The sequence below is a fragment of the Scleropages formosus genome, chromosome 22, assembly GCF_900964775.1.
Source record: "Scleropages formosus chromosome 22, fSclFor1.1, whole genome shotgun sequence".
Taxonomy (NCBI): Eukaryota; Metazoa; Chordata; class Actinopteri; order Osteoglossiformes; family Osteoglossidae; genus Scleropages; species Scleropages formosus.
The window spans coordinates 4850837-4871135 of NC_041827.1; the positions used below are offsets into that span (position 1 = coordinate 4850837).

The 20299-nt window shown below is 44.9% G+C and overlaps 1 protein-coding gene across 4 annotated transcripts; it reads right to left on the minus strand.

Annotated features, from left to right (window-relative positions):
• Nucleotides 1-1731: 1731 nt before the first annotated feature.
• LOC108918203 (beta-citrylglutamate synthase B-like) lies at nucleotides 1732-17072 on the minus strand. Of its 4 annotated transcripts, none has more exons than XM_029248021.1 (6): nucleotides 16997-17072; nucleotides 15437-16300; nucleotides 6713-6943; nucleotides 5952-6038; nucleotides 5660-5863; nucleotides 1732-5276 (listed from the first exon to the last, which is right to left on the minus strand). In XM_029248021.1, exons 2-6 carry the CDS (start codon nucleotides 15597-15599, stop codon nucleotides 4765-4767), a joined length of 1197 nt encoding a protein of 398 aa, XP_029103854.1. In that variant the 5' UTR covers nucleotides 15600-16300; nucleotides 16997-17072; the 3' UTR covers nucleotides 1732-4764. The 4 variants fall into 4 exon arrangements, with proteins under 4 accessions (XP_029103854.1, XP_029103853.1, XP_029103852.1 ...); XM_029248020.1 differs by having other exon boundaries at nucleotides 16570-17052; XM_029248019.1 differs by having other exon boundaries at nucleotides 15437-16682; nucleotides 16997-17027.
• Nucleotides 17073-20299: the final 3227 nt, after the last annotated feature.

Consider the following 20299-nt stretch of genomic DNA (forward strand, 5'->3'; position numbering starts at 1 on the left):
ATAATTGGTACTTTCCCTTAACTGTTACTGAACTAAGAAATGTAGGGTGGAGAGAAATCAATGGGATTTGTGAGGCCTGGAAACAACCTCCACAGCAGTTCCTCCCAAGGAGCTGCGCTGACGCTTTGAGCCCTTACATAAAAACCAGCGGGTTGTTGTTTTTTTTCTTCTTTTCAATAGAAATTCCAAAAGTGTAATCACAGAACATTTGCTGATGAATGAAGTGGAAAGTTAGCACTTTTCTATGCAGTATCTTCACACAGGACAGCTGCATTCCCGATAACTATGTTTGATTAACGGAAGCAAAATAATACATGCTATGAAGCGTCCTTCTAGATTTCTCACACTTCTGTGGCTGTATTTAGATGCTTGCAACCATGCCCTATACTGGATTGCTGAAGTACACTTAGAATCTAAAACTAACATGCATAACTGTACTGTATTCGAGTAGCCGTGAGCACTGATTGTTTCCCCACAAGGTTTTTTTTGGCAGATCGGAAATGATACAGGTTTGCCGTGCTGGTTTGTGCCAAGACTGCTGACTTAGTTCGAGCCGTAGAAAACCAGGTAAGTGCACAATACTCGTCCTTGAAACAAATGTTTCACGGTACTGCTTGCGAGGATTTGCAGGATTCTTGCGCAGAATGAATGAATGCAATAATAATCGAAAATGTAACAAGCAGTAACAATGGTGGCGAACATTATACTGTGAGTCCAGTTTTTACTCCTGGTTTCCACAGCAGTTGAAAAAGATATGGGTCATATTAATGGTTTCAAATAAGGTTTTGACAACCATATCGTATAAAGTACCGTGTTGCTGGATCGCTGGTGGTCCAAGAGCCCTTAGCAGAGCTGCAGCTCAAGGGTTCTCTGCAGTTGTTTATCCAGGAGTCGTTCCAGGGTCTGGTTGCGCTTCTTTACAGACGTGATGATCCGAAGTTTGGCCCGGTTCCTTGCAAAGGTGATGAGTTAGGTGCTTGAGAGCTGAGAGCACTTGTCCAGTGCTGTCATTATGGAAGCAGTTGTAGCCCTATGACAACACTACCAGTAATTTCAAAGACAAGAAAGACATAATAGTCGTGTATTATATCACATTAAAGGCATAATAGTCAATACATTAGCTCACGTGTAGGAAATTACTACCTTCAATGAAATGTAATTGCTGTATGTTACAGTACTAAGCACATATTACAAGGTAAAGAACGTACTAATTTTGAACTGAACACACTCTTTATGTATGTTTATTATATATAAAATGGTTTGTTCCATGTAAAACTGCCAATTAAATCAACTAAATGTCATGTTTTTGCTCTGTTTTTGCATTTGGAATTTTTCATAGCTTTCTTTATCTAAAGAGCAATTTGGCCCTTTTTAAAAGAAAAATTACAATGAAAATTTAAAAAATAAATAAAATTTTGTTTTCCTCCCTTATTCTGTCAGATTGAGTTAGGAGTTGCTGTGTGCAAGCTGTCTAATATGAATGTGCCCTGAGAAATTATGTTGTGAGAGGTTGCAAGGGTCGGGGTAGGGAAACAGTTGTATAAAATGCTACTGCGGTCTTTCGACAGAGTCAGTTTGTATAACAATATCGACATGCATAGCTACCGATGTAATGTTATCCAACACAACTCATCAACTGCATAGAAATTAATGGCATTAAGCACTTTATTTTGAATCATAGAAGTTGATACATTAACATTAATACCCCTAACATAGGGTTAAGATGCATTATTGTGCATTAAGGAAAGCATAGGGATGACTCAGGATTAACTGTGTTTATGACAAAACAAGTTTTAAATAAGAAACCTTTTTTTCCATGTGGAACTTTCCATTACTGCATTAATCTAAAAACGAATATGTACATACATATTTCAGCCAATGGAACTGATTAAATAAAACCAGATTCAGAGCGCTGAGTGCTGACTACAGCTTTGTGCATTGTTGATAAGATTGCTGAAATGTTTTGGGTTTTTGCCCAGAGGATGGAATGGCTGCTGCCTGTGGGGAGATGGGGTGAGCGGTTCACATTACAAACCCACACTCGGAATGGAGGGGTCACAGGGCACCGAGGGATCTCTACACAAAGAGACATCTTGGTGGGAAGCTGTCTGGGAATGCATGACCAAACGGGGCTGCACACCGTTTCTAGTTCAAGTTTTAAAGACACTGCATGATTTAAATATTTAACCCCACTGGCTGCCTTAAAAAGAAGTGATCAGAAGAGCATTACTTGTTTGAGAAATGTTATTGAGAAATGACTGTATGAGTTACTTATGATGCAAAGCATCTTAAAAGGAAAAGCTTTGGCTTTAGGTAATACACGATCATTATAACCTTTAAAAAGTCTCTATAGTTATGTTCTAGATATTTTATTTAAGATGAAGCACGTCATTAGCTCTGTCATGATTTTATATAGTGCTGTATATAAGCAGAGACAAAAATCCACAGGGCTGCTCTCAGGGTCATGCTGGCCATAGCCTTATGTCCTCATACTTGACGAAGAGTAGTAAAATCCAGTGGTGAGGAGCAGTGGACACGGTATGGGGGGGATGGGGTCAAAGTCTGTGTGGGAGAAACCCAGCAGAAGAGAGGGTCAGCAGACAGGAGCAGATGGCAGCCATGCTTCACAAATGAGAAGGCTACACGACATGTCCTAACAGAAGGCATCAGCATCCACGGTCTTCATGCTGGAGCACACTGCTAGCTAGCCCTTGTCTTGCCTGTGTGTTGCCATGACAACAGTGCTGGTGTTGGCCACCTGAGAGAGCTGCGGCTCTCGGGGACTACAGGTGTGTCTCATCCCCCACCAGTCAAGAGTCCAGTAAACCGTCCCACAGAAGACCAGGTTCACAGCGGCCTCACTTTATTGAGACAGATTAGTGCTCACAAACCAGTTTCTTTAAAAACTGGAAAAAAAAAAAAAAAATCTACACAATAAATTAAGGGAAAATAAAAACACTGAACAGTATGTAACAAGCGAAGAGGGGAAAAGAGTGAATGTCAACCCTCATGGAACACAGCATCTTTTTCTGTAGTTAAAAAAAAAAAAAAAAGTTGTTTCTTTTTATGTTCTGACTTTTTTGTTTTTCTGTCACCACACATACGAGGCAGATCTTTAGCTAGCGTAAATTTCTCACGAGCTTTAGGGATAGGGTAGGAGTGTAAGATCTGAGCTGCTCCCTGAGATCGGTGAATAAATCTCCCGCATGACAAGTGCGTACGAGTGCAGCTTCAAGAGATCGAAACAGGTCCAAAAACAGATGATGCTGCAACCCATGTCTAACAATAATTGCTTGTGCTTTCGAGGGAGTCTGGGCCATAAGTGCAAGAGCTTATTTATAGCAATCGTCTCGATGCAACTCCTTCTGAGGACGGAGTGAATGAGAAGCTTGAAGCGATGAGAGGGGAAATGCAGCGAGTGCAGTGGATGATGGACATGGAATGATGGATGAGTACTGGGAATATTGTGAATGTACCTGCAGTGGTGGAGAGGGGAAGCGGCACGGTGGCCGTCGGTTACTGAGAGTGCGGTAATGTCGACAGGCAGGCAGCGATGGGTGCGTCAAGGATGAGAGGCAAAGGGGTTGTAGCAGTTGGCTACTGCGGGTCTTATAAGGTGGGGACAGGCAGTGAGGTTGTGTTTTTCACACAGATGTGGGAGAGGTGTGAAGGACGCCCACAGTGTAGACGCTGGGGTAGTGTGGGCATATCTGCTGTCCCTTGTGCAGTTTTGTTGCTGATATCTAGCAAAACTCTAAAAAATAATGCACAATTATGCTAATCTCAAAAATTTGAAGTAACAATTACTTCTTGTTTTCATTGTTTGGCACTTGTACATGTGTATTAGGGAAAAAAACAGCATTTTTTTGCAGCCTTCAGCATTTAAAAACAGAGCAGTCAATTCACGAATGTCTGAGCACTGGTGGTTTGTGATGTTAGGCAGCAATACTCTAATTTATCCCTTTCTAATCAGAAAGTACATTTGCATCTCTGCATGAATGAGGTTAAAAAAAATACTTTTTTCCCATATTTGATGTGAATTTAATTTAATGACAGTGTTTAGTGTGAATCATTTTGGAGATGAAAATGATTTTGTCTTGTAAGTAACAACTTCTGCGGAATAAAGCAGATCTGTAGACCTTATTACCATATCAAATATAGGCAACACTGCTTTATTCCATTGCAGGTCATTCTGGGAAGTTTAAAATCTATTCTGTTTAAAAGTACTTACATTTTAGAGATCAGTAAATGAGCAAAGGCTTTCCTCAACAATTCCTCAAACCCTTCGGGCCAAAATAATGATTGGGGAACAAGGGTTTCGGAATCAGGGTAGGAACAGGGTGAGATATACTTGCACCACGTGGTTTAATGTGTCCTGGTCATTTTACCATTTGATGCACTTAGATTTTCTCTCATGGGATTATCCTAACATGCCTTGCATATGAGATCACCACTTGCATGCAGCTGAAAACTGAAGGGCAGCCCATTCATTATCATGTCAACATTCCTCCACTCTTAATGATGAGATGAAGAAGTCAGGGGAGCAGCATTTCAGACCTTTCTGGGAGTTTCAGGGTGGGTTAGTTTGCATCTGCCTTTGACTTAGATGCATGTCCACATGTTTTAGTGTTTTAAGACTTGTGTTTGAGCTACCTGTGGATGCATCACATGGAGAACACTGTTTAGATGTGGTGTCATTGTGTCTGTGTGTGCGACTTGACGCTTTCCTACTGCTGTGCGGACATATGTGTGGCAATGTTTGACTCACTCAGTCAATAGTTTGATCTCGCTGGCGAGGAGAGCATTAAAGTTATATGAAGCTTCGGGGACTTTGGGGTGAGGGTGAGAATTTGGATCTGGGTGAGAGGACACGGTAGCATGGCGTGGCTCGGCCAGCTCCGGGTCGCTCTCGCTGGAAGTGGAGCCAACGCTCATGGTGCAGACAGCTTCCGGCAGGGCGCTGGGCGGGGGGCACACCTCGGGTTCACTATTAGTCTCACTGGCACTGGACACCACCGACAGCAGGGACATCTTGCGGGTGAGACGACTGGGCAGCAACGAGAGGGCGTAGTCGGCCACTATGCCCGCCACATCCATCCCGCAGGCCTGGTCGAAGGCAATGAAGCCCACGTTGGCGTTGGCCTCGCATACCACGAAAGAGCCATCGTTGAGCTGGAGCAGGTCGATGCCACACACATCCATGCCCAGGATGTTGGACACCTGCACAGCCAGCTGCTTGCCCTGCTCGCTCAGGGGGCACATCATTCCTACACCACCTGTGGGCAGTAGCAGAACACCGTTACACCGTCACATGCCCAATCAAACCTACAGGGGGCAGCAGAGTTACGAATATAGCCCAATATCTCACTCGGCCACATTACATTACATTTATCCGTTTAGCCGACACTTTTCTCCAAAGTGACTTAGGATGTTAATCTACTCACAGTCATTTAGCCACTTACGCAGCTGGGTAATTTTACCGGAACAATTTAGGATAGATACTTTGTTCAAGGGTACTAAAGCTGTAGGTGGGATTCAAACCTTGCGAACTTTGGGTCCAAAGACAGCAGTTCTCACCACTATAGTAACAGCTGCACCAGTTTACAGCGACAGCTCGACTCTGATGCACAGCATCCCGAACAGATAATACGAGACGCACCTAAGGAGCAGTTGCTCTGCATGCGTCCGTCCGTGGAGCAGCGCAGCATGGAACCGATTACGCGGCCTCCCACCAGCACCACGCGTACATCCTTCCCATGCGACTCCTTCACGTACTCCTGGAAGATGTAGGGTGCGTCGTGTCGGATCAGGTGGCTAAGATCGGAGAGGTGGTGCTTATCCCGTGCCAGGAACACTGCTTTCCCTATAGAGGAGAGAGGCTGCAGCTCACGAAGGCAGCGTGGTGTGTCATTGCACGTGTGCTGCCTTTTCAGCCCCAGTCTTTCACCCACCTCTGTGGCCGCGCGCGTTCTTCACCACCACGGGATACCCCAGGGGTTCTGCCTCGTCAATCATCTTGCGGAAATTCTCGTGACCTCCTGCCCACACAGAGACACCAAAGCAGCAAGGCTGGCACGTAAATTGGAGCGAAACAGAAATCTGAAAAATATTTACAGGCAATCATACGCGTTCCCAATAGTGAGGTGGCACCTGAGGTGACCTAAACAGCACGTGAGCGCCTCTCCGTAATTCCAGGGCTGAGCCGACATCTCGCAGTTCGTGGCGAGAGACTCTGCGCTCATGTTTTCCACTGGCCTTCATCTGCTTTGGCTCTGAACTCCCAGAAGCAGCATCGAGTGCCCCTTGTTTATGCTACGGAGTCATAAGGAGTCCGTCACGGAGCCCGCCAATCTGCATTAGGCTGCTTGGGGATGGGCAGGGGAGCTCAATATCTGCAGAGCTGGCAGCACTGACTATTACATAAAGGCACGTAACTCATGGGACTGAGGTAGCGGCGCTGTGGCAAACATCCAGACGCATGCTAGGGATGCTGCAGTCCTGTTACGCTGGTGGGGCCTGGTGGGCTCTCCAGGGTTTCCCACGGTCTAAGGACCCTCCATTATTTTACTATATCTAAACACTTCAAGTGGAGCTCAGCACAAAGGACACAACCTGAGTAAGGTCTAAATACCCTTCTAACAGTGGTGTCCAGGTTTGCGGTGCATCGGAGGTCATCATTATTCACAACATCGTCGGTAACGGGCTCGCTCACCGTAGGAGAAGGTGTCAGGCAGAGGGACCCCATGGCCGGCGAGCTCCTGGAAGGTCCAGAACTTGTTAACACAGTTGAGGATGGCCTGGGGCCGGTTGACCAGCCGGCACCCCAGCTTCTCCAGGTGGCGCAGCACGGTGATGTCGCTGTCCGACTGCACCCAGGGCGTGGGGACCCGCACCACAGCCACCTGGGGGTAGGACGTTACCACTTCCTGCTCCACACGCAGACCTGTGGGGGGAGGGATGGGATTTTGAACAGTCTGCCCTCAGACTATTCTGCTGCATGGATTGGCACTGTGACCAGATCTTCCACATGTTCTAAAAACACAGTACAGCAGGTTCAGCAGAGATTGCATATCATTCCTGACAGCACAAAATAAAAAAAAAAAAAAGAACTAAAATCCCAATTAAATCCAGATTCCATGTGACTCAGCATCATGGTAAACTCCTGCGGACACCTTTCACAGCATGCTGGTGGTCACATGGGTCCTACATTACTGACTCCACAAAACTGTACAGGTAATGTACACAGGGACAGCTGGTAGTGTAGTACTTACAGCTGCTGCCTTTAGACCCAAAGGTTGCCGATTTGAATCCCACCTCCAGGTGTAGTACCCTTGAGCAAGGTACTTACCCTAAAATTGCTCCAGTAAAATTACCCAGCTGTGTATAAATGGGTAAATCACTGTAAGTTGCATCAGCTAAATGAATGAATGTATGAAGACACGTGGTGAGACCGACACAATGGCAACTTGTGTTACGAACACTCAAGTTATGATCTTTCCAAGATACAAACTTTTTCCAGCATATTTACTTATTTTGTTTTTTTTTTTAACCATTCTGCCTTCTAAAATATATGTTATAGAGCAAAAATGACCAGCATTCCTGCGCTCATTCATTAGTTAGCAGAAAAACGCCCCGAGACAGAGACGAAATACAACAGGTGTCGTTCCAGCATCCACAGCTCGATTCTGGTGTTCCTCAGTGTCCCAGATGAATATGAGAAATGTGACATGTCTTTACAGAATTAATCAGCCAAGTCAGCTTTCAGCTGGGGTTTGAAAAGAGTACGTACAATTATTTTCAGGGAACTGAAACCGGTTTTAATTTTAACGTTTCTCAAAATTAATACAAATGTTAAAATGAAAAGTCTCACAAATGTTTTTTTCCCTCAGTGTTGCTATATATGAGACTTTTACACATCCTAACCCATAAAAAAATTGAGGGACACCTGCTTTGTTGAAAGGTGGCCTGAAGCTGACAAACACCAAACATTTACACGATCAGCAGTGTTAATTAAATGGGGGGTCGTGGGAATGATGCATTTTTATTTTCAGCCAGTGTTTTCATTTGTTTGAAGTTAATAAAAATGATAAAATAAGAGTGCTACACTAAAAAGTAGAGGAATCATATCCAGGATGTACCCTGCCTCATACGGTATGCTTACAGGACAGACTGCAGACGCCTCCTCGCTCCTTGAACCGGTTATTGATAATGGATGGATAGACGGAAGTGCTACACAGTATTTTTTTTTTTATTTATTGGAGCTTTGTCTGAGGTTTGGACAGAACCTAAAAGGTGAGAACATTGACAAACATATGCATTATTCAGCTTTGATTAACTGTGTTGAGAAAAGCAACTTTGGAGTTATGAACAGCTTGAGCTGTGGACAGACTTGCAGTCCCAGTTGTGGTGATAAACTGAGGACCTGGTGTTCATGTCTGTGAGAGAAACTATAGACGTGGCTCTAGAAGACGTAAGGGTACGGATGCCTTAGGGCTGTAAGCGTGACCCCGTTGGTTGTAATTTTGCTATTGACTGCATGCTTCTGCAGCGCTAGGAAACTAATATGTCACTCTGAGTAACTTAGCGTTTCAAATGTGAGTGAGATTTTCTGAGGGGCGTGGTGATTTTTGGGCCTTTAGCCTGGACAGATGGCCTGATGGGATGCTGCCAGGGTTTCCAACTGCCTGTAAATCATACAATTACAGCATTTACAAGTTACCAAAAAATTCATACATAATCACAATGTAATTTAAGGATGTTAGCTGTTACTTACAGATTTGGAGACAGAGTTCACATTGTGTTATTTAATGGACTGCCCGTTTATTTACAAACTGCTGGCAGCTCTGAAATCAGCAATCAGAAGTTGTCGCTGACAGACACCACATTCCTCCACACTATGAAGCCATTGGGAACGAGAGCCTGGCTCCAGTTCTGAAGACAAATTGGTTTGGATGCATGTCCCGGCCGCCTTAAGTCCTCCAGCTGGTTGACACAGGAATTCATCTCAAAATGTGTCCGGGGTGTCGGAGAAGCCTTCCTCGCGAAGATATTCCTCGGCCAGTTTCTTACATCTCACTCACTGGCCCATCACTAACCCTACACCGATGACATAGGTCATGTGCTTGGCTCCATGGGTCGCATTTACAGGGGGGTAGCCGAAAGTAGACAGATGGACTAATGGGACACAGTGACCTAATGGGACTGTCTTTATTTCCCTGCTTATGCTGATTCGAGGAGAGTACTACTGTGCCACTCCCACCCGTACTACACTGACCACGGTGATTTGCCTAGATTTCTTATTATGGTGCTTATGCCTCTTACAGGCAAACGACTGCAGTACAGACGGTCCCCGACGTACGATGGGGTGACGTTCCGCGAAACCCATCGTATGTCGAAAATGTAAGTCGATAATGCATTTAATACACCTAATACACAGCACTGCATGGCAGACTAGGAGATGTGGATCGCTGCAGCTGTCCAGCATCATGTGAGAGTATCATACTGCATATTACTTGCCGATGAAAAAATCGAAATTCAAAGCACTGTTTCTACTGAATATCTATCGCCAGCTCATCATCGTAAAGTCGAACCATCGTAAATCAAGGACCACCTGTATTCTAATAATTGCACAGGTGCATTTCTTACAACTGCAGCAGTAAGAAAATCTCTACAATCTGTAGGAAAGTAACATGAAAATGAATTGTAGCGGAAACTGATGACTGCGTGCCATAGTGGATGAGACCTGTGTATGTGAACTCATGGACATATTAGCGTATAGTGATTGCTGAAACATCTTTAATTTTAGAATGCCCAGGAAGAAGGGGGCAACCACTGGCACTTGGACCCCTCCAAGGTTTTTTGTTCCCCGTGTCTTTCAGTTGGGAATTTTTTTGTTCCTTCACACCAGCAGGCTTACTTTCGGCTTTAATAATTATATAGTTATTGTGATTTAATGTATAGCCAGTCTTTTATTTGCATTATGCTTCTGATCCTGTGCTTTGTGTCCCTGTGTAAGAGCTCTATGAAAAAAAAACTGAATTGAATCATGACAGCCATAGACACAAAAAGAGGCTATTTCCATTTCAACTCTAACAAACTAAAATCTCCACTTAATAGCTATTCAAGCTATACAGTAAATCAGAACTTCATCTGCATGAAATGACCTCCAAATTTACTCAAGGAAACTCTGAATTTTGTACATTGTTGTGGAGACATGCATCTGCTGAATGAAATGATCATTAGTTAAACACAGTACAGTCTTCAGACTTGACCACATGCCTTTAGAAAGAGATCAGACCACAACAAAAACACAGTCATAGACTTAAAGCAGGAATGGCTGAAAATAAGGACATTTAGAGTAAACGCAGTACTTTCCCTCTGTATGGTAAGCTAAGGCATACAGCGAAGTGATGCTTTCTAGCTGTAGGGTCATACACGTTCCCAGGTGACGTCACAACACCGTGTGCTTACGTGTGGCTCAAGTGAGGGGGGCAATGCGGGGCAGCAGTGTTCACGGTATCACGCAGTGCTCCACTAGTCCTGGCAATCACAGGATTCCCCTACTTCACCACACTCTCGCCAACAAAACAGTTCAGACCGACGCCTCTGTTAAAAGCATCACCACTGGCAGTGTGGCTTCGTTTGACGCCTCTCTTTAACGACACACCGAGACCCATCTAGCTTGGCTCCTCAGTGTTAGTCGCAGTACGCATTTGGTCTCTGGCCTTTGCTTTGTTTGGACCATCATTCTTCGGTTGCCTGTCACCAGTTCCTTTAAAAAATCTGTCACCCTTGTATTCTTCACACACCACACCTCAACGGGGTAGTACACGGGATCCAGTGTAGATATCAGGCAACTCACATGTCTATAGGATGCAGTTGCTATGCTTCTTGGAACAGCTGGTAGCGTATTGGTTAGTGTTGCTGCCTCTGAATTAAAGATCCAGGTTTGAATCCCACCTTCAGCTATAGTATGCTTGAGCAAGGTACTTACCCTAAATTTCTCTAGTAAAATTACCCAGCAGTATGAATAGGTAGATAATTGCAAGTCACTTTGGAGAAAAGTGTCAAATTAAAAAATGAGTGGAAAAAGACAGGCTCCCAGTGTGTTCCCTGTGCTGTTGAACTTAAGCATTTCAGAGTTGCACTGTGTGTACTCCACTAGTGGTGAGGAGGCTGTTAATTTACACTATTTGCATCGTGAGGGTGAGGAGAGACTGCACATTCACACTGTACCATGATGGTGAGGTGATGGACAGTAGATATGGACAGTAGATTCACACAGTGTGTACCCTGTGCTGGTGATCAGAAGGACTGTTGTTTCATACTGACTACTCTGGATACTCTGTACTCTGTGGGGAAGGCAAAACACAGGCAATGTACACTGTTGCTGCAAGATGTTAGAATGTGTTTGACTATAGCAGGGAGGGACAAGAAAACTCAACATGGTAAGTAGCAACAGGGGCTAACAAATGTCAACACGGCTGATTAGGAAATGAGTGAATATGCTAATTTAAAGTAACATTTTAAAAATTTGGGGTGACAGTGATCACAAATTTGACTGCAAAGGAAAACACAGCTTTGGAGTCCTTGATTTAGTCCTTGATCCCAGAGGGTGCCGTTGTAGAAGAAGAACATAGTCCTGCAGTGTCTGGGGCTGAAGGGCTGACTAAGGAGTTGGCATCCTCAGTGAGGTTAATATGACTTAGAAGAACAACCCAATATGCCCCTGACTCCCCAGGCTGACACATACAAACAGGAAACAAAAACACACTCGAACACAACACATTGAGAACCATCTGGACTAAATCCCTTTAGCCATCAGTGTGCCTGGATAGTTCCAACATTTAAAAGTCTAAGGGACAATCTAGACTACATGTCATCTTGAGAATTTAAACATAAATGCTTCTATAATGATAAGATGTGATAAATGGTTAAGATTGAAAAAGTAAGATACGCTGGTTAAATGCAAACAGACAAATGAACATTTAATCCCATCATTGCATAAACATAACTGCTCAATAAAATATTACACTTCTCTGATGCTTTTTTTCCAAAGCAATTTACAATGTTACGTTTCCTATAATTATTTACCCATTTATGCAGCTGGGTAATTTTACAGGAGCAAATTAGGGTATGTACCTTGCATAAGGGTACTACAGCTAGAGATTTGAACCTTTGGGTCCAAAGGCAACAGCTTTAACCACTATGCTACCAGCTGCTCTGGATCATTAGATAGTAACTAAATAGCTTGTAGTCCTTTGATGTGAAGGAAATATGTTTTTTTTTTTTTTTTTTTTACAACTGATGCACACTTCCTGTGCATCCACTACTTCTGTGCAATGAAGCAGTTTGGTGTGAAAGGAGTCCTTGCTCTGCAGTGTCTACAATGAATGGCACAGAGATGACCGTTGGGTAACCAGCCAGGTTCTGCATTGTGGAGAGTTGCAACAACTCTCATCCTGTTATGTTTCCATAAATAACGCGGAGGTGTTATATTTGATATCTGCTGTTGATATTGGTATAACTGACTCTGTCGTTATTCCTCAACAAGATCTCCTGCCATAAACAACTTTGTAACTATAAAACATCCGTTTTGGTCCTTAAGCATCACGAGACTTTGAGGTGTGGCATTATGGGATGGGAAAATAGTTTAGACATTATATTACATGCCACCGGCCAGTGTGAAATAACACATTCTACATGCAAAGCATTCTATGCTGTTCTTGAAATGCCACTGTGTGCCCCCGTACTCTGCACAAAATCCCCGCCACTAACCCCACCCAGCCCCAATGCAAGGCTGAGTGTGCAAACCAGCGCTAATGTAGCAGTTTCAAGATCTGGAAGAACCCTTAGAAAACCCCTTTGATGATCTCAAGCGAAAGTTTTGAGCATCCCCTACCTGAAGCACACACAAAACCAGAAGTTCTGAACTTGAACCTTATGGCACCAGCAGGCCAATACTTGAGCAATCCTGAAAGCTTCTGATACTGTTAGAGGCATCTCTTGCTGTCGCTTGGCATAACAAGCTCCCCTCCTGCTTCCTGCACAGTGGATGTGATGTAAGCCTCCTTTGACGATACTGCCACATTAATGCTGCTCTGAGTGAACTGAAACATGCGAGAGATGCCAACTTCAGAACTTCATTATTCTAGTATCAACCAGTGTGCCTTCACCTTCAATGCTACATGGCAGTTAGTTCAAAAATACACCATCTGCAGGAGTAAAATTATAACAGAACAGGCAGAAGCAGTGTTGCTGTTGATTTCAGATATCCTGCAAATCTGCTAACAATTGCAAGTTAATCTCAGAAGCCAAAACACTGTTGGCTTTAGGTCTAAATCCAACAATGGGAAAGATTAGAGGACAATGATGATTATGGGTCAGTGACCTCTTCTAGTTATGACCCTGGATCTATCCTGGTCTCTGGCACCTCTACCTTCTTGACATGTCAATATGGACATTTTTCTTGTGTTTTTACATTAGTTGCATGTCATTTCATTGCTTGTTTCACACTTCTTGGTCAGAGTTTATGATACTAACATCACAGATCTACAGAAATATCCCTTAACTGCAGAGTGAGCTAAGGTAGGTGAGGTCCTTGGATCGATAATGCATCATCGGGATATCTGGGGATAGGGAACCTGGTGTCTCAGGAAGCCACTCCCTTCTTTCCGGTGTATCGGACCATCGTCTTCACAGTCATCTGGTGAACCACTAGCTGGACTTTGGTCCAACAATAATTTCTGTCATGTCCCACGACCCAGTCTGCACGTTGCTGCCTGTTGTCCACCCCAACTGCTACCGTTTCATGACAACGTCTGAGCCAAACAAACAAAGCAGCTAATAATATAGCTTGCAAAGAAGACAAAATATTTATTACACAGTTATAAGTCAATGTTCTCACCACCCTGGACACTTTCCACTGCACTTCATCCTCTGGACAGTGATGCAGTGAGGGTCATATGAACCATCCTTCTGCAGAAAACAGTCCCAAAATATTCCTGCATGCCTTATGCAAGATACCTGTTCAAAACACAGATGCAGAAAATTGACTGGCTTTGTGGACTTTGTGGCACCACACATTTTGGTGGAACTTCTAGGTTACATGATCAGTCTCCTAAAGGTGCAGCTGGTTGTGTAGTGCTGCTACCTTTTGTCCCAAAGATCACAGGTTCAAATTCCCCCCCTCACCTGTAATACCTCTGAGTAAGGTACTTACCCTAAATTGCTCCCGTAAAATTACCCAGCTGTATAAAAGCGTAGATATTTATAAGCTGCTTTGGAGAAAAATGTCAGCTGAAGGAATAAATGCGAAGGATGTTTGTTTGTAATTTAATTCGCCTGTCCTGTCTGTTTCTGGTGAAGGAAACGCTGGAGGACACAAGCCTGAGGAGCAGTTCCACTCTCAGTAAAAGTGAGGAGAAGGACATTACTGGGGAAACAGGCAGAACCCCATGGAAAAGCGGAAGGTGCGAAGCTGCAGGCACTTAAAAGCAGGTCACTGTTTCCATTATTTCTCCATTGTGTCTGAATGTAAAGGTGCTTTTCATTAGGAGCTCTTCATCCTGGAACCATTTCGCTAATAACTGTGGTAAAGACTGCGACGCACCCCAGTGAAGGAGTCCACCTTCACTGCAACACGAGCATCTCGGGCCCATTGTCTAAAGTAAGGGGGACGCGCCGGGTGGAACAAAAAAAACACTGGAAAGGACACTTTACAGAGTCATGTGTGGACGTGAGGCGCAACATAATAAGGGGGATCGCGCGCGCGCGCGCGCACACACACACAACCGGGGTTTATTTTACCTCACTGTGCCACCACTGAAAATACGGTAGAATCGAACGCGTCCTCTTTCACCTCCACACGTCATTTTGCCACAGTGAACGTGCGAATGCAGGGTTATGAATTGCTGGCCGCTTCTGCTATCGGCGCTTCTCTGTTCTTTCCTGATTTTTTCTCGTCAGGTTGCGGTTGAAGAGGTCAAACCCGAGCTCGTCGTCGGCGACACGAGTGTCCGCACAACACAGGCGACGGTCGATATTGATTCCTCGTTTCGTACGATTTGGGCTTTGTGAAACAAGCGCACCCTTCCGCGAAGTGATAACTGAAACTTATTGAGCAACAAACTGTGGGGACACCAGCTGCAGAGAGGAGGCGAGTCTCTCTAAACGAGCAGCTTTCCACAAAAACAGCGGTCGCCCATTTTGAAGCGCCGGGCGGACTCACTCTGTGTGTGTTTGGCTCAACGGGGTTCGTCTGCGGCACACACGCACACACACATACGCTCACACGCGGCGCCGATAAGCCTCATTGTAGAAAACACGCACACATCTCAAATCCCCGTTTGATCCACCGGTGTGATGAGCGCTGCCGCATCCTCTCAGCACGCGCGGCAAAAAAAAGCCCGAGCGACTAGTCTCGCGCGCTCCTTACCGAGCTGTCCGTCGGTGATGGTGAGCACGATCTGGTCCATGAGCAGGGAGCGGAACTCGACATCATCCTCGGCGCAGCGCTGCTTCAGAGCCCGCAGGATCTGGACCTGCGGGTACTCCTGGCTGATCCGCCGGTCCGTCACAAACCACACCCGGGAGCACATGGCGGGGACGGCGAGGGACTGTGGTACCCACGGAGAGCAGAGCGCCTACGGCAGAGGAGACAGATGTTGCGGCTGAGCGGCACGCACGGGGGCGAGCGCGGGATCCAGGGTCGGGCTGCGAGCGGGGATAACCGCAGGGCACGAGCACGAGCGGGTGCACGGCGAACTGTTCCCCCCTTGTCTGCTGCTGGGCTTTAGAGAGCAGTCTCTAAACGCGCTCAGTGCAGCACGACGCGACGGCTCGAAGTGATCCGAATGTATCGGACATCCCCCTCTGTGGCACCACACACGCACGGCGGCTCGAGTCAAACTCTTCCCCCCGGCGCGTCCCGCCGTTGTTCCCAGCCGGTCCGGTCCAGGATGTCGCGGAGCTGCAGTGAGATGCGGCAGTCCGGTGAAGGACCGAGCCTGGGGCACGCGGGTGTCAGTGAGCGTTCAGCGAGTTCCGGGCGAGCCCGCCGCCGCTTTGTGACTGAACGAGAGCGACGAGCTCGCAGCCCCGCAGCAGGGCGCACAAAGCTCGTCAATCTTTAAATCCCCTCAAACGCGCCGACTCGCTGTCTTCCTGGACTGTCACACACAGCGGCCGCTTTGGCAGGAAACACTAGAAAATGGAGGTTCGGGACGACCGACGTGGAGGCAGTAATTTCGTCGTCCTGTGAGATGAATAAAGCACCCCTTGCTTTCCACGGCTGTCGGTGCTGAAATAATAAATAAATGATGCGTGTTTAGTTCGCCCTCGCGCTTTTCGGGGTTGCCACGCAGGCAAGAAAAGTCCCCGCAAAGCTCTTCAACGCACATGCATCTGGAAGTTTCATATTTACTGGGGACTGCAAAGCGCACAAAGGCCTACGCTGTCAAAATGAAAACGACACGAAAACCGAATTAGCACAGCTAAAAATGTGTGGATTAAAAGCAAATGTCACAATTGTGTATTTATAATAAATGATACACGAACTAAAGCGCTTACTCTTGCTTCGCTCTGTAGTCTGAACTACCATACAAATCCGTTGACTTATTATCGATACATCCATCCAATTTCGATAACCGCTTGACCTCAGCAGGGTCGCGGTGCACCGGAGCCTATTGAACATATTATGTCATTGACACAGTAAGCACACAGCTATCCAATAACACATATATTAATAAACCTCACAGCACTGGGAAAGTATACATTCAGGACGAAAGCAATCCTGTGTATATTAGTAATAACCTCTTTTTTAATTTCTCTCTCAAATTACACCTGGCAAACATAATTACTAGAAGACAGACCAATATCTAGCAGGTATCCCTTATTGTCCTAGCAACCGCTGTCTTATGTTTTTCTTAAGATTACGCGAAATTACAGTAAACTGAAGGCTCTGTGGAAAATTAAAACGCAAATTTTACAACCCCACCATTTCACAATCCCAACATCGCCAGTTCTGGCAACCCCGCCACTGTGGCCAAAGCACGCGCTCCTTCTGTAACGCCGTCACTCCAAGCTCGCGAACAAAAGCAGCCAATAAATCATCTCGTTTGCCCGCGGACTGGCCAATCGCTGTTCACACATGAACTTGCGCACTGGTGTCAGTCATCCCCACCCACACGCCCCTTCCCTTCTAACCCAAATATTGGCGTTTAGTTCACACCAGTGTATAACTGAAGAGCCATTTTAATTTAGGGAAACAACGCTGTTTATCTGTCCTGCCGATGCTACTCTGGAAAGTAATGTATTGGTACACACAAGACAATAAGCTAATAACGAAGCATACATTAAAATATGGTAATACATGTTAAGCGTTTAGACATTTAAGTTTATTAATATTGTACAAGCAGCAGGGCACTTGGGCTTTCCAAAGCCTTACTGCGAGAATAATATTTCAAATATTTTTTTCATAATTTTCAACGTGGTCAATTCCATTCGAGGTGCAACCTTTGTGACGTTAAACTGTCTTGCTGTGTATCACAGTGAGACTAAGGCCTTTATTTCAGGCAGTCAGGTAACGGAAATCAAGTAAGACCTTTAATGAAGAACAAGTGAGGGCGGTAAATTAAATTCTTCTTATTTCACGAAGAATATACGCTAAACATTGATGGGGTCTCGTTTTAACAAGTTACACAACATTACTGGATTCTAACAATGAACCACGGGTAATCAGGAACAAAACATTCTTTATTAAGCAGAAGCCTTAGGCATCTTACACTTTCATAACACTTTAAACAAAAAGTTATGATATTTCCTAGCAGAGGCAAAATAAAGATCAAAATAACCACAGGCATTCCAACACAATTCAGTAATACGATTTATAAACATAAACAAGTATCATTTAGCACTATAATCTATGCAGTAGGCAATAAATGTCGCATTTCCTCGATTATAAGGCGTTTTTCACATTTCTGGAAAATTGGACGTGTCTCAGCGGCGGTTTAGAATCGCTGACGCAATCGCATGAACATCACTCCGTTAAGTCCATTCGACCATTGCTAGTATACGTGTTTCTTTTAAAATAAAACTGGACCCCTTGGTCATTTCAATTTTCTTCCACCTAACAGATATTCAGAATAATCAGATTTGGAGCTTCATATGTCGAAAGCGAAGACAATGATTGACGAATAAATAAACCTGACCAAAAGAATTTTTTTGCTCATTTTTGCGTTGCACCTTCCTTCTCCATTGTTAGCGATGTTGAAAATCAGTTTTATGTACTGTAAAGGTGAGACAAAAAAAATCTTAGTTACGTTTCGCAATTTGCTGCATACGTTTCCCGCGGTGTTGTTTCTCGCTACATCGCGGATGGGATGCGCCTTCCAATCGATGGCAACTGCTACACACACACACATTTCTATTTTAAGTCCAATTACAAAATGGCAACCTAAAATAAAACCTTAATTAGTTGCTTTCATTATTATTATTATTATTCTGTCCGCATAATTGCAGCCACGTGAAAGAAACAGACACAAACAGACGCGTTAGACGACAGCACAAAAGACGAACGCCGCATTTCAGACTCGTGAACGCCAAAACCCTACCGCATGCACCGAAAATCTCGGTATCCCATAATAAAAGATAAAATAAGGAAGGGGCGGGCTGTAAGCCTTTTGAGCCAATGGGAAAGTGAGGATACTTGTTGGGCGTGGTTTGAGACTGATCTCTGCGGCACGGCGCCGATTCCGTCTGCTCGCGCCAGGAGAGAGAGAGAGACGAAAAGGAAGGGAGGAGGTGGCGGGAAGGAGGGTGTTCATCTTGAGCTCGCGACTTGCTCGAACCGGTTCAAACTGGGTTTGGGGAGCTCTGCTGAATGCCGAAGCTGCTGACACTGATTAAATGCTGAAGAAGGGGGAAAAAAAACGAGTACCTGTGGAGGTTCTGGAACACTATGTTTCTTGTAACTTGTCCCCAGCAAAGATGAACATCACAGTCAAAGATAATGAGGTGAATAAATAAGAGGACGTTTCACTGAAACCCTTTGTTGTAGTTACTTTCCTTTGCAGAGCCCACGGGCTCTTGGTTGTCCCTCAGGGCCTGTACTGCTGTTAGCAAGTGAGGAAGAAACGCACGCTGTGAAATGGCACATAACTCTATGCTGCAGATTTTTTGCCTCAGTTATGACAAGGTCTGTGCTCGAATGTAAAGCGCTTTCAAGGCGTGTGACGTTTTTCTCCTTTATCTGAAAACGAATGTGTACGTTTGTTAGAAGAAGCCTGGAGAAGAGACGGCGGCGTTTGTTCATCTCGCACCGTGTCAGTTTGAGGATGGCGAGGGAGAGCAATGAGGACAGAACATGGCGAGCAGTCCTCACTACTGGGTTCATGGAGCAGAACAGCGCAGTGCAATCCAGCACCCTCCGCTGCGTCGCTTGTGCTCTTCAGTCTTCAGCACGCTTACCGACCGCTACGTCCTCCTCGTATCCCGTTCAATATGTTCGTTGCTAACAGCGGTACAGGCCCTGAGGGACAACCAAGAGCCCGTGGGCTCTGCAAAGGATAGTAACTATAACAAAGCGTTTCACTGACATGTCCGCTTATTTATTCACCTCATCATCTTTGACTATGATGTTCATCTTTGCTGGGGACAAAGTTACAAGAAACCCTGGTATTTCTGTGTGAAGAAAGGCTCCACTTTGTATGACTTGAAGCAGAGTGTTTAATATACTTACGTTTGGCTGTTTTAGATGATCTATAAGTTGGAGGCAGCTGGTGACGTAGCGGTTAAAGCTACTGCCCTTGGACCCAAAAGGTTCTGGGTTTGAATCCCATCTCCAGCTGCAGTGCCCTTGAGCAAGGTACTTACCCTAAATTTCTCTGGTAAAGCTACCCAACTGTGTAAATGGATAAATAATTGTAAGTTTCTTTGGTGGAAAGTGTCTGCTAAATGAATAAATGTGATAGTCATTGGGTACAAAGGTTTATAACAGTAATTACCTTAATTTTATAAATATACTTTGCATTGCTTTAAGTTGTGTGTGATATCAAAGTTAAGAAATTAAAGATAATGAGTTATGGTGCAGGGTGGTGCAGCAGGTAGCAGTGCTCCCTCACTATGGCTGGGCTGCTTGGGCATGGGTTTGAATCCTGGTCAGTCTGTGTATAATTTGCATTTTCTCCCTGTGGCTGTGCAGAATTTCTTGAGGTGCTCTGGCTTCCTGCCACAGTCCAAAGACATTCAGTTCAGTTGAATCGGACACTCTAAATTGCCTTTAGTGTGTGTGGCATCCCTG